Source organism: Dendrobates tinctorius, unplaced genomic scaffold (assembly GCF_039654945.1).
Source record: "Dendrobates tinctorius isolate UK_male_01 unplaced genomic scaffold, ASM3965494v1 ptg000250l, whole genome shotgun sequence".
Lineage (NCBI taxonomy): Eukaryota > Metazoa > Chordata > Amphibia > Anura > Dendrobatidae > Dendrobates > Dendrobates tinctorius.
The window spans coordinates 6,627,388-6,641,868 of NW_027361917.1; the positions used below are offsets into that span (position 1 = coordinate 6,627,388).

Sequence of the window (14,481 nt, forward strand, 5' to 3'; positions counted from 1 at the left end):
AACACGTTATCCGAGCACGTTTGCTCATAATTTTATTGATTGCGAAGGTTAGCACTATTATTTTACACTTTTTTTTATTACCCCCCCAATGGTAAGTAATATTGGCTGGAGAATGTAAGGGTACCGTTACACTTAGCGATGCACCAGCGATCCCGACAACGATATGGATCGCTGGTACATCGCTAAGTGGTCGCTAGTGAGCTGCCACACAGGCAGATCTCACCAGCGACATAGCAGGGGTCAGGGGTCGCTACTTACCTGTCAGATGCGGCGATCCTGACGTCCTCCCGCCCGCGTCCACGCGTCGCTCGTCGGCGCCACAGGAAGCCCAGCAGGAAGCGCCCGACGAGAAATGGTCCAGGACGTTCTCGCGCGACCAGCGATAACCAGCGGGGGAGCCGGTCGGAGGTAAGTATCAAACATAGCGATATCGTTAGCAATATCGCTGCTACGTCACAAAATCGGTGATGTTACAGCGATATTGCTAGCAATATCGCTATGTGTAACGGGCCCCTAAAGCAAGAAGTTAGATAACAGATCAGCCCCAGTAAATACAAGCAGTGAGTTATAAAACCCCGCACACATCCTCATTGTTGTCTCCACTTGAGGGTGGCGAGCGATGACTCATTGTCTTACACAACTCTTTATTTGGGACAGTAAAGGTACTGTCACACTTAGCGATGCACCAGCGATCCCGACCAGCGATATGACGCAGTCAGGATCGCTGGTGCATCGCTAAGTGGTCGCTAGTGAGCTGCCACACAGGCAGATCTCACCAGCGACATCGCTGGGGACGGGTGTCGCTACTTACCTGTCAGACGAGGCGATCCTGACGTCCTCCCGCCCGGCTCCACGCTCGTCGCTCGTCTCTCCACAGGATGCGCCGCAGGAAGCTGACGACGAGAAACAGTCCTGGACGTTCTCGCGCGATCAGCGATAACCAGCGGGGGAGCGGGTCGTAGGTAAGTATCACACATAGCGATATCGCTAGCAATATCACTATAACGTCACAAGTTATAGCGATATTGCTAGAGATATCGCTTAGTGTGACAGGCCCTTTATACAAGTTCTCTGCTCCCCCCACCCGTATCCACAGCTTATAATAACAGCTGAGCTGCTCCATGCAGCCGTACACAGACATGGAGGCGAGGAGCGCATTGTTGCTTGGGCTGATCTGCCTTTTTGGGATTGCAGTGGCAGAAGAACAAGCATTTAATGTCTCCAGTGGGAGCCACCTGCCTTCATTTTGTCGCACCAGTGACTGTCCAAAGTACCAGCTGGTGAAGAAATATGATGTAAGTATGGGGAAGGGGATGTGGATAAAGTGATGCCGAATGCTGATTCTACTCTGTGCTGGAATTAATTGAGGGTTTTGTACCAATAAAAAAAAAAGTTATTTTTTTGGTGCGCTATGTATTAAACAAAAGTAGGCGAAGAATGCAGTGCAATATAGATGTGCAATCCTGTTTATAATATTAAATATATTTCATTGAAAAACTAAAAGATCAATACTTGATAAAAACAATTAAAATTCAAAAGAAAAGATCCACAACACTAACATTCCAGTATACGTTTGCATGTGCAAAATATACAAAAATAATTAAAAAAAAAATCCAATACACAGTTATCGTTTACCTCCCCTGATAGTTCTGAGGATTCTTCATGTACATTCATCTAAACTACTTTAGATTCCTTATTTTGGGTTTGATATATTGAATATTATAGCCTTAACCCATTCATGGCCTTGTAAATTTCTGCTTTTTCACTTTCATATTTTCCTCCTTTTATTCCAAAAGCCATAACTTTCTTTTTATTTTTCCATCCCCATATCCATATCAGACTCTGTTTTTTGCAGGAAAAGTTGCACTTTTGAATGATACCATTCATTTCATTATGTGATCCACTGGAAAGCGAGGAAAAAAATTCCAAGTGCGTTGAAAGTGCAAAAGAAGTGCAATTACACAATTTTTTTTTATTTACTATGTTCACTATATGGTGGATCTGACCTGGCATTATGATGCTCCAGGTCAGTACAAGTACACAGATACCAAACATGTACACTGTATAGCTGTATTTTTAATTAAGTTGGGAAAAAAAAATTCAGAAATTTGAAAGAAGCAAAAATTTGCTTATGTTGCCATTTTCCTAGATCCCGGCGTTTTCATTTTTGCAGACCTTAATCCCATAGAAAACTTATGGAGGGAGTTGAAGCTCCGAGTTGCCAAGCGACAGCCTCGAAATCTTAATGATTTAGCGATTATCTGCAAAGAGGAGTGGACCAAAATTCCTTCTGACATGTGTGCAAACCTCATCATCAACTACAAAAACGTCTGACTGCTGTGCTTGCCAACAAGGGTTTTGCCACCAAGTATTAAGTCTTGTTTGCCAGAGGAATCAAATACTTATTTCTCACTGCAATATGCAAATACATTTATATAATTTATACAATGTGATTTTTGGATTTTATTTATGTTATTCTATAGACTGTTCATGTCTTTGTCAATGGGCATTTATTTTCTTCACTGTAGTTCTATTCCTCCCATTCTGTAGGTGTAATTTTTGTTTTTCTTGCCCAGATGTAAAATCTTGCACGTCTCCCTGTCAAATACTATTCTATTAGTCGCTGCACATTGTTCATGCTCATTACAGTAAGGCTGGTTTCACATTAGCGTTTCTGTGCACAGCGTAGGCATGCATACTTCTTTCCTTAAGATCCACATAGACCTGTCATGATCCCAGTGCAGGTTTTTGAGCTGCACGTCAGGGGTTAATGTCTGGAGCTCAGTGCAGGTTTTGACCTGCACACCTGGGGTTAATGATTGTGGCCTCTTTCTGGTTCTGGGAGAGCTTCTTAAACCTCTGGGAAGCTCCAATCCCTGCCAGTTATACTTTTGCCTTTGGCCGAGTGTGGTGACCTCTGTGTGCCTGTTCGTTGTTATAGCTTGTTTATATGGTTCTGACCCGGTTCTGTTTCCCGTTGTGAGTTTGCCTGTTGACTCTGTACTGTGCTATCCTCTCTGTGTATGACTCATTGCCTGTGACCTGACTACTCTCTGCTCGCCCCTTTGGTACCTTGCAGCTATCTCTGTGTGTGACTCATTGGCTACGTCCTGACTATCCTCCCTGTCTATGCCCCTTGGTAACTTTGTCTCGCAGTTACCCTGCTAGGAGTTCTCGTGCAGCTCCTAGCTCTCTGGAGTTTAGGCCACGCCCCCAGCAGTCACATGCTTCAGGTCCTGCGGCTCTGAAGTACGCATCTACTCGGCTGCTGCCCGCTCCACAGGGATCTTTGTGCACAGTTCGCTTTACTCAGGACACGCGCACTGGCTTAGTGAGCAAGTTCAGTGCGGTGTTTCTGACAAGACCAACATTTATTTGACGTTCCCCGCTGAATTCCGAAACGATGCACGGGGACTCATCCGCATTCAACGTATGTCCCTGCGCACACAATCTTAACTATAGGTACACGAGGCGCATGTGAATCTATGCGGATCTTAAGGAAAGAAGTACACAGGCCTACGCTGCGCACAGAAACGCTAATGTGAAACCATCCTTAGATCCGTTTGAATCCTTTCTATGTCTTCTCTAATTAGGTTATTCTGGCATGACTTGTTTGCTACAAACCCATGCTGGCTCTGATCAATTACTATATTCTTATCCAAGTACTTACTGTGTTACAGTAAAGGGTGTTTTACTGGAAGGGAGATACATTTCTCCCAGCAGATTAATGTTTAGCCAGGTTTTTCCCTAAAGACAGAACCTGCGATGATGTCATGGTCACGTGATTAGCCCATGTGATGTCTATCTCACTTGTGGGAAGGGTTATGGGCTATGAAATGGAGGTTGGTGTTTAGCACATGGTGCGTGTGTGTCTGGAAGTTACAGGAACTTGGCTGGACTTAGCCTGAACTTGTATACAGGATCCCCGTGCTGCAGGACTATAGCAGCAAGACTCTCAACAACCCTGGGAATGGCACCTGGCGGATGCCGCGGACCTGGCAGCCGCTTAGTTAAGCCCGTCCCGTGCAAGGGGTGAGTCTGGGATCAGTGGTCCTCCAAGCTGGAGTATATTTGTTTTTCCTTTCTGTTAATCTGCTGTTTGCAAAGTGACATTAAACCACTGAAATTTGACTTTAAGCCTGTGTGTTGCCTCATTACTGCAGCCCTGCCATTACCTACCAGAGTGAATCCCTACAATTGGTGGACTGAATTTGGACAAACGCAGTGAGGCTAGGCTGTTTTTCTTATTTTTGATTTGTACCCTAGCCTATGCCCTGGGTGAAACGAGTGGCACAGACCCAGGCGGGGAACTTTCCAGAAATGGACGCCACGGTAAAAACGCTCTTAGAGGCCATGCAACAGCAGCAGGCTATGCAGCAGCAGGCTACACAGCAACAGCAGGCTATGCAGCAGGAGGTCATGCGACAGCAGGCTATGCAGCAACAGCAGGTAACCAATCAGCTGTTGATACAGCATATCACGGCAGCGCAGACAAAAGGAACTAACCAGGGAATCCATGATGTCCGAAAAGCGGTTCGTACAGCAGTTCCCAAAATGGAGAAGTCTGACGATGTGGAAGCGTACCTGGAGATGTTCAAAGGAGTCGCTGAGAGAGAAGAGCTACCCTGGGACCATTGGGCAGAAATCATCTCTCTGTTTCTGGCCCCAGGACCTTTGAAAGTGTATCAGGACCTACAGACATCCCCTACTAATGCCATGCAGATGATAAACCTCATAGAAAGATATGGGGCTACCAAAGAGCTACAGGGGGGGAATCCCCGGAAGGTAACAGGAAGGTTCCCTAATTCTCCACCCCTGGTTTGGCGAGCAGATCCCAGAAAGGCCGCTCAGGACTTATCTGGGGAAGTAAGGAGCCCCATAATCTGCTGGTGGTGCCAGAAACCAGGTCATATGAAAGCTGATTGCCCCCACCTGGCTGAGCCCATGGACACAAACTTTGGGTACTGCCAGTCTCCCTATGCCGACCAGATGTGTGCAATGGGCACCCCAAAAGGTCTCAATATGGAACTTTTGTGTCTGGTTGAAGTGGAAGGTACCCCGGCTGTGGCCCTATTGGACTCAGGGAGTCTTGTAACCCTGGTACGAGCCAGCTGGATACAAACCAGCGAGTATACCGGTCAGAAAATAGGGGTGTTGTATATACATGGGGACTTAAAAGACTATCCCACCGCACTAGTGGTGATAAATACGCCAGTAGGAAGGCAGTGCCACGAGGTGGGGGTTGTGAGTAATCTGCATTATGAAGTGATAATTGGAAGAGACTTTCCTTTATTTTTTGTTCTGTGGCCATCTGTTGTCCCACCCACGGGGCAACTGCTGGCACCAGAGGAAACCAGGTTACATTCTCCAGAAGTAGGGCATGAACCTGGTGGCCCGGAGGAAAAAGTGCTGGCGGTAGGGGTAACCTTCCCTTCGGTGGAGGAGGGGAAGAATTCTCCCATAGAAGTATCGGCCGGAGAGGTGGAAGACTTGCCACCGGGATCCGAGTTGTCAGACTTGAATGTAGCAGGTGACAATTTTGGTACGGCGCAACTCTGAGACCCTACTTTGGCCCAGGCCAGAGAAAATGTACTGTTTGTTAATGGGGAACCCCAACAACCTGGGGCAGCTACAGTGTTGCCACGCTATGAGTTGAACCAAGATTTGTTGTAGCAAGTGGAGAACATACGTGGGGAAATGGTAGAACAGTTACTGGTACCTCAGGCATACCGTAGGCTGGTAATGGACTTAGCGCATGTACTTGGGGGGCATTTGGGCCAAAAGAAAACCCTAGACCGAATTCTGCAGCGGTTCTACTAGCTAGGGATCCATGAAGAAGTTATGGTACTGTAATTCCTGTCCAGTGTGCCAGGTAACCAGTCCCCAGCCTCACTTTTGGAGTCCCTTGGTGCCTTTACCAATCATAGAGTACCCTTCGAGAGAGTGGCAATGGATCTGGTCGGGCCTCTCAATAAGTCGGCAAGGGGACACCAACACGTCTTGGTAGTTCTAGATTATGCTACCCGATATCCTGAGGCCATTCCTCTGCTCCACACATCAGCTAAGCTTATAGCAAAGGAACTCATGGGTATGTTTTCGCAGGTGGGAATTCCTCAAGAAATTTTAACAGACCAGGGAACCCCCTTTATGTCACAAATCATGAAGGAACTCTGCCGTTTGCTAAATGTTAAACAGTTGCGCACATCTGTCTATCATCCCCAAACAGATGGTCTGGTAGAAAGATTCAATAAGATGCTGAAGAGCATGTTAAAAAAGGCAGCTTCCAAAGATGGTAAGGACTGGGATCTCTTATTGACATATTTGTTGTTTGCAGTGCGGGGTTCTCGCCCTTTGAACTATTGTACGGCAGACATCCACTGGGCTTACTCGATATAGCCAAAGAGGCCTGGGAGAACCAACCTACCCCCCACAAAAGTGTGATAGAACATATTGCAAAAATGCAAGAAAGAATGGAGACAGTCCTACCCTTAGTCCAGGAACATATGGAGGCAGCACAACAGTCACAGAGTCGGGTCTATAACCGGGGGGCTCGGGTAAGAACCTTTAGCCCTGGAGATCGGGTGTTGGTACTTGTGCCTACCGTAGACAGCAAATTTCTTGCAAGGTGGCAGGGACCCTATGAGATCATGGAAAAGGTGGGGCCTGTAGACTACAAGGTACACCAGCCAGGATGGAGAAAGCCAGAACAGGTTTACCATGTTAATTTGCTTAAACCATGGAAAGATATAGAAAACCTTGGTGGGAATAGTCCGCTGCCTGCATTTCAGATGGGGAAGGCTCCATCACCTCGGGGCTAGGCAGGAGAAGCCCAACCCGCAGTCAAAATTGCAGACACTTTGTCTCCTAGACAGGTTCTGGAGGTCGGGGAGTTCATTAATCATAGAATCATAGAATCATGGAATCGTAGAGTTGGAAGGGACCTCCTGGGCCATCTGGTCCAACCCCCTGCTCAAAGCAGGATTCACTAAATCATCTCAGACAGATGTCTGTCCAGCCTCTGTTTGAAGACTTCCATTGAAGGAGAACTCACCACCTCTCGTGGAAACCTGTTCCACTCATTGATCACCCTAACTGTCAAGAAGTTTTTTCTAATATCTAATCTGTGTCTCCTCCCATTCAGTTTCATCCCATTGCTTCTAGTCTTTCCTTGTGCAAATGAGAATAAAGTTGATCCTTCTACAATGTGACAGCCCTTTAGATATTTGTAGACAGCTATTAAGTCTCCTCTCAGTCTTCTCTTTTGCAAACTAAACATTCCCAAATCCTGCAACCTTTCCTCATAAGACAGGGTTTGCAGACCGGTCACCATTCTGGTCGCTCTTTTCTGAACTTGCTCCAGTTTGTTGATGTCTTTTTTAAAATGTGGTGCCCAAAACTGGACACAATATTCCAGATGAGGTCTGACCAAAGAGGAGTAGAGGGAAATAATGACTTCACGTGATCTAGACTGTATGCTTCTGTTAATACATCCTAGAATTGCATTTGCCTTTTTTGCTGCTGCATCACACTGTTGACTCATATTCAGTCTGTGATCTATTAGTATACCCAAGTCTTTTTCACATGTGCTGTCACTTAGCCCTATTCCTGAAATACAGATGTTTTTTCGGAGCTCCCCAAATGCACCTCCCTAATCCAACATGACATTGTCACGGAGCCACAGGCCAAAGTCCGACTAAAGCAATATCGGGTGCCTGAGGCCCGGCGACAAGCCATCTCGGAAGAGGTAAAAACTGTGCTACAGTTAGGGGTCATAGAAGTGTCCCAAAGTGAGTGGGCCAGCCCAATAGTCCTAATACCCAAGCCTGATGGGTCTCTAAGATTCTGTAATGATTTTAGAAAACTTAATGACATTTCAAAGTTTGACGCCTACCCTATGCCTCGGGTTGACTAGTTGATAAAGCGATTTTGGCAGGCACGGTATTTTTCAACTTTGGACCTCACAAAAGGTTATTGGTAGGTACCCCTAACAGAGGTGGCGAAGGGAAAAACAGCTTTTGTAATACCCGAGGGGCTGTTCCAGCATAAGGTGTTACCCTTTGCGTTGCATGGCGCACCAGCAACGTTCCAGCGATTAATGGATACTGTTCTCTGTCCCCATCACCGCTATGCCTTAGCCTATCTAGACGATATTATTGTGTACAGCACCGACTGGGAAAGTCACTTAGCAAAAGTACAGGCAGTGATAGACTCTCTGCGACAAGCAGGGCTAACTGCCAACCCAAAGAAGTGTTCCATAGAGTTGGAGGAAGCACGGTACCTGGGTTACGTCATTGGGAGAGGAGTTCTCAAGCCTCAAGTAAACAAAGTGGAGGCAATTCAGAACTGGCACCATCCCCTCGCAACAAAACAGGTAAAAGCCGTTTTAGGTTTGGTGGGATATTACAGGCGGTTCATTTCCAACTCTGCAACCCTGTCCACGCCTTTAACAGACTGCTTAAAAGGGAGGAAATCTCTGATGGTCCAGTGGAATGATCAGTTAGAGGAGGCCTTTACAAAGTTAAAAGGGGTACTGTGTGGTGCACCAGTCCTGATTACTCCAAATTTCAAAAGAGTTCGTTGTGCAGACGGATGCCTCTGAGATAGGGCTCGGTGCTGTGCTGTCTCATGAGGTTAACGGGGAAGAGCATCCTGTTAGTTTCCTAAGCCAGAAGCTTACCCCAGCTGAAACCAGGTACAGTATTGTAGAGAAAGAGTGTTTGGCCATCAAGTGGGCACTGGAGTCATTGCGCTACTATTTGCTGGGGAGAACATTTCGGTTGGTGACAGATCATTCCCCTCTTATATGGATGAGTCAAGCTAAGGAGAGGAATGCCCTAGTCACCAGGTGGTTCCTGTTCCTGCAAAATTTTAAATTTTCAGTAGAACATCGGGCAGGCAGACTACAGGAGAATGCAGATGCCCTGTCCAGAGTTCACTGTATGTCATGTGTCCACCCACTTAGGGTTGAACATAGGAGGGAGATTTGTGGTACAGTAAAGGGTGTTTTACTGGATGGGAGATACATTTCTCCCAGCAGATTAATGTTTGGCCGGGTTTTTCCCTAAAGACAGGACCTGTGGTGATGTCATGGTCACGTGATTAGCCCTTGTCTACCTCACTTGTGGGAGGGGTTATGGTTATGCTTGCCCTGCATTCCCTGCAAATAGAATTATAAAACGCGCGTCGGGGCTGCTGTGTACGTGGTATATCTGGACCTATTTGGGTAAGAATTCCCCTTCTCAATTGCACTATGGCACTTTATTAATTTGGAGTGGTTCACATTGTTCAGAGTTAACTACTGATATCGAACTCACTTTATTTACTTATTATGGTCTACTCCCATATGAGTGGTCATATATATTAGGGCACTTTAGCATAATATTTTTTATGTAGGTTTATAGGGGGATTTTTATATACCCGGTCCTTACTCTAATTGTTTATACCACTTACTTGTTACTGGTCATGTCCTTTGCAGCATTGAACAACTTGTCATCTTAAATAATTTTTTATTATATGTATTATCAATAAAATTGTAAATTTTGATAACATTCTTAAACACCTTGTTGTACTCTTTTCTCTGCGGTATGGTATATTGATTTTAAGTATTGCTGTTGCCTTGCATGGTGGTATTATAATATTTGTTTTTCTGGTGGTTTTAACTGAAAAGATGGTAACAAATTGTTAGGCGTCAGATTCCTGGCACTGCACAGCGGTGCAGCAATGGTAACGCAACCTGCTTTGCAGGGAACTGCTCCAGAGGCTAAGTCCTCGTGCCGTGCTACTGGGCATGCCCGCAACTTCTCCTCTCAGTGGAGAGCAGGGGTCACATTTGCAGGTCCTATGTCGGATCTGATTGGTCCTTCCCAAAGTACTGGAAGGTCCCGGAAGCGCATGGCTATAAAAAGCCCGCATGGCGGCTCGGCCATGCGCTTGTGTAGCATATTATTCTGTGTGTGTATGGTGATGGCTGTATGGACTGGTGTCTGACTCATTATGAAACCCCTACTCTCTGATATTACGAGTGGTGACCGAGTGTGAATAGTCAGCTCCAGGGTTGTGGCAAGCTACACGCCACTTGCTCCACACCTACACTAGCGTCCGTCGGTGCCCGGTCCTCGGCGCCGACACTTGCGGCTTTTCTCTGCCGCTGCGCTGTAGCAACAGCAACTATTGGTGTTCGCGGCTGCGACGCCCCACGCAGGCCTCTGTGACGCTAACAGGGCCTGTGCCTTTGCCTTAGCGTTCGGGTGACGTTAACCCGAGCGCAGTCCCGCACCTATTAGGTGCATCTGCCATTGTTCAGCAGCGGTCTTGTCACCTACCGCACGGTGGACCCCGGGCGGCGAACGCACCTACTATTATTTATATTTGGTGCGTTCCGCCGACCTTAACATTACACTAGCGCCAGGGTCTGGCTGGCAATGGCAGACGTGCAGCAGCTGCAGCGCTACATTCGGCAGCTGGAGAGCAGGTTGGCGGCTATTGAGAGCACCAACTCAGCTGCGAATGCTGCGCTAGCTGCTGCTCAGACAGTCGCTGAGGCTGTCTCACGTGCGCCCACACTTTTGCCCTTGCCGACAATGTCTCGCCTCCCGCTCCCCGATAAGTTTTCGGGTGATAGTGCCTCCTGTAGGGGATTTGTTAGTCAGTGCTCCATTCAGCTGGAGTTGCTGGCTGCACGGTTTCCTACAGAGCGGGCTAAGGTGGGATTTATTGTCTCCCTGTTGTCTGGCCGGGCATTACAGTGGGCCACGCCATTGTGGGAACGTGATGATCCCGTGGTACAGGGAGCTGCTCAGTTCCTCGCGGCTTTGAAGCAAGTCTTCTTGGGACCACGGGTCACACACGATACGGCTCTCCAACTGTTATCCTTAACACAAGGGTCACTTTCGGTTAGCCATCATGCTGTCCAGTTTCGGACACTGGCTTCCGAGTTAGAGTGGCCGGACAAAGTGTTGGTCCCGGTGTTTTGGAGAGGCCTGGCTAAGGACGTAAAAGATGCTCTAGCTACTAGGGAAATTCCCACAAGTCTGGAGGAGTTGATCGCCGTTTCCACCCGCATTGATCTCCGCTTCACGGAGCGCGGGTTGGAACGAGCGCAATCCAGACGTAGGGTTAATTTGGCTCCCACCTTTACCGAGCCGCTGATATATCCCGCACAGGAGCTCCCTTCCTCTAAGCCTATGGAGGTGTCTCGCACCGGCACTAAGTCACGTCCGATGCGAAGCTCTGTGCGCTGTTATCAGTGCCGACAGTTTGGCCACTCGGCTGGCACATGCCCTCAGCGGCTGAAAAGACGACCACGTTCAGTGGCCGTAGGTGGTGGTCAATCCAAGGTGGGACCCTTTTCACCCAAACCGGTGTTCCGGGGTACGTTAGATAGTGGGTCCTCCACCTGGGAGGCAGAGGTCACCCTGGATTCCGGGGCCGAGGGGAACTTTATGTCCTCGACTTTTGCCCAGAGACACGCTATCCCTCTGGTGTTACTCTCCCAACCTCTGACCATTAGGGTGGTAAATGGGGCACAGTTACCGTCTCAGGTGACCCATCAGACAGCCCCACTCGGACTCTCTATTTCACCCTCACATCAGGAGACTCTGTCCCTGCTTATTATGCCCAATGGTATCGATCAGGTGCTCCTCGGAGTTCCCTGGCTTCGTTGCCACTCCCCTCATATTGACTGGGCTTCGGGGAAGATACTGGGCTGGGGCAAGGACTGTGAGGGAAGGTGTCTGAGGGGCAGCGTTCAGGTGGCTTCCACTGAAGTGCCTGCGGATCTCTCCGCGCTCCCCAAACCCTACCACCAGTACGCGGACGTCTTCTCTAAGAAGTCTGCGGAGACGCTCCCGCCGCACCGTTCCTATGATTGCCCGATTGATCTCCTGCCAGGCACAGAGCCTCCCCGGGGCTGTGTTTACCCCTTATCACTCCCTGAGATGGAGGCTATGTCCCAATATATCCGGGAGAACCTGGCTAGGGGTTTCATCAGAAAATCTGTGTCACCGGCTGGTGCAGGGTTCTTCTTCGTACAGAAGAAGAACGGAGAGTTATGCCCCTGCATTGACTACCGAGGTCTCAATGCTATCACGGTTAAAAACAAATACCCCCTACCGTTGATCTCGGAGTTATTTGACAGGTTGCGGGGGGCCCGGATCTTTACTAAATTAGATCTGCGGGGTAAATACAACCTGATCCGCATTCGCGAAGGAGACGAATGGAAGACAGCTTTTAATACCAGGGATGGCCATTACGAATACCTGGTTATGCCCTTTGGCCTTTGTAATGCGCCAGCTGTCTTCCAAGACTTTGTCAACGACGTCTTCCGCGACATGCTCTCTACCTCAGTGGTGGTCTATCTGGATGACATACTCATCTTTTCGCCAGATTTGACCACCCACCGGAGAGACGTCTGCAGGGTCTTCGACCGTCTGCGGGCGAACTCGCTATTTGCCAAGCTGGAGAAGTGCCAGTTTGAGCAGGAATCCTTGCCGTTCCTGGGCTATATCATCTTGGCCCAGGGGCTGGCCATGAATCCAGCCAAACTACAAGCGGTAATGGACTGGCAGGAACCCCATTCCCTCAAAGCGGTGCAGCGCTTTTTGGGGTTCGTGAATTACTACCGCCAGTTCATACCACACTTTTCCACACTGGTGGCTCCTTTGGTTGCTCTCACCAAGAAAGGAGCTAACCCCAATGCTTGGTCAGAACATGTCTCCAAGGCCTTCTCGGCTATAAAATCACATTTTGCTGGCGCTCCCATATTACATCGTCCCGATGTGGATAAGCCGTTTATCCTTGAGGTAGACGCTTCTTCCGTCGGTGCAGGAGCAGTCCTTTATCAAAAGGATGCTCAAGGTCGGAAGCATCCCTGCTTCTTCTATTCCAAGACCTTCTCTCCGGCGGAGAAAAATTACTCCATCGGCGACAGGGAGCTGCTAGCCATGGAGTTGGCTTTTTCTGAGTGGAGACATCTCCTGGAGGGAGCCCGGTTTCCCTTTCAGGTATATACGGACCATAAAAACCTGGTCTATCTACAGACGGCCCAACGCTTGAATTCCCGTCAGGCCAGGTGGTCGCTCTTCTTTTCCCGATTCCGCTTCACCCTCCACTACCTCTCTGGAGAGAAGAACGTCCGTGAGGATGCTCTCTCACGTTCAGTGGTCTCAACGGAAGAAGGAGTAGCTGAGCCTCGGTTAATTCTCCCGCCGGAGAGTTTTACGACCGTGGCCCCAGTTGCTCTCGAGTCGGTACCACCAGGCAAGACCTTGGTGCCTCCTCAGCTACGGCCAGAGGTCCTCGCCTGGACACATGCCTCCAGGGTGGGTGGCCATTTTGGTAATAAACGGACCGCCGAACTCCTGGCAAGGTCATATTGGTGGCCACATATGGCTCGAGATGTCAAGGAATACATGCAAGCATGTGTGTCGTGTGCTCGGAACAGACCCTCTAGACAGAGGCCGGCGGGGCTGTTGTTTCCCCTGCCAGAGGCGGATAGACCTTGGGAGATGGTTGGCATGGATTTCATAGTTGGCCTGCCCAAGTCTGGTGGCAGTACGGTCATCTGGGTGGTCACCGACCATTTTTCTAAAATGGTGCATCTGGTGCCACTCGCACGCCTGCCTTCCGCTCGAGGTCTGGCCACATTGTTCATTAAGCACATATTCCGTTTACATGGCATGCCGGACAAAATTGTGAGTGACCGCGGTCCCCAGTTTGCGTCTCGGTTTTGGAGGGAGCTCTGCAGTTTACTCAGCATCGAGCTAAATCTATCCTCCGCTTACCATCCCGAGACGAATGGCTTGGTCGAGAGAGCCAATCAGACCTTGGTCACCTATTTACGGCATTTTGTCTCTGCCAGGCAGGATGACTGGGCATCCTTGCTACCTTGGGATGAATTTGCCCTAAACAATGTGGTGGCTGATTCCACTGGTCAGACGCCCTTTCTCCTAAACTATGGTCAACATCCACGCGTCCCTGTCCCGATGCCAGTGTCCTCCACCGACTCCAGGGTGGCAGACTGGGCAGTGGAGGCCCGGGACATTTGGGATCGCACTCAGGATGCTATCCGGGCATCTAAAGAAAGGATGAGGGCGTCCGCCGACACGCATCGGCGGCCCGCGCCAAGCTTCTCCCCTGGCGACATGGTATGGCTCTCCACCCGAAACATTAAACTGCGGGTCGAGTCTCTCAAGTTCGCACCGCGATACATTGGACCATTCAAGGTCCTCGAGCGACTTAGCTCGGTGGTCTACCGCCTGGCTCTTCCTCCACATTTGGCCATTTCGGACGTGTTCCATGTGTCCCTCCTCAAACCAGTTCACATGGTCCGGTTTTCTGAGTCACCTGCCGGGTCATCAGACTTATCGTCTGATGAGTTTGAGGTTAACGCCATCGTGGGGCGCAGGTTTGTCCGTGGCAAAAAATTTTATTTGGTGGACTGGAAGGGTCATGGTCCCGAGGCTCAGACCTGGGAGCCGGTGG

The 14,481-nt window shown here is 49.0% G+C and overlaps 1 protein-coding gene across 1 annotated transcript in view; it reads left to right on the forward strand.

Annotated features, from left to right (window-relative positions):
* The first annotated feature begins 1,121 nt into the window (after positions 1-1,121).
* The window catches only part of LOC141063606 (heme-binding protein 2-like), a 34,190-nt gene continuing 20,830 nt past the window's right edge, over positions 1,122-14,481 (forward strand). Inside the window, exon 1 of the mRNA XM_073557731.1 lies at positions 1,122-1,295. Coding sequence (XP_073413832.1) covers positions 1,122-1,295 — 174 coding nt within the window. The remainder of the gene's footprint in view (positions 1,296-14,481) is intronic.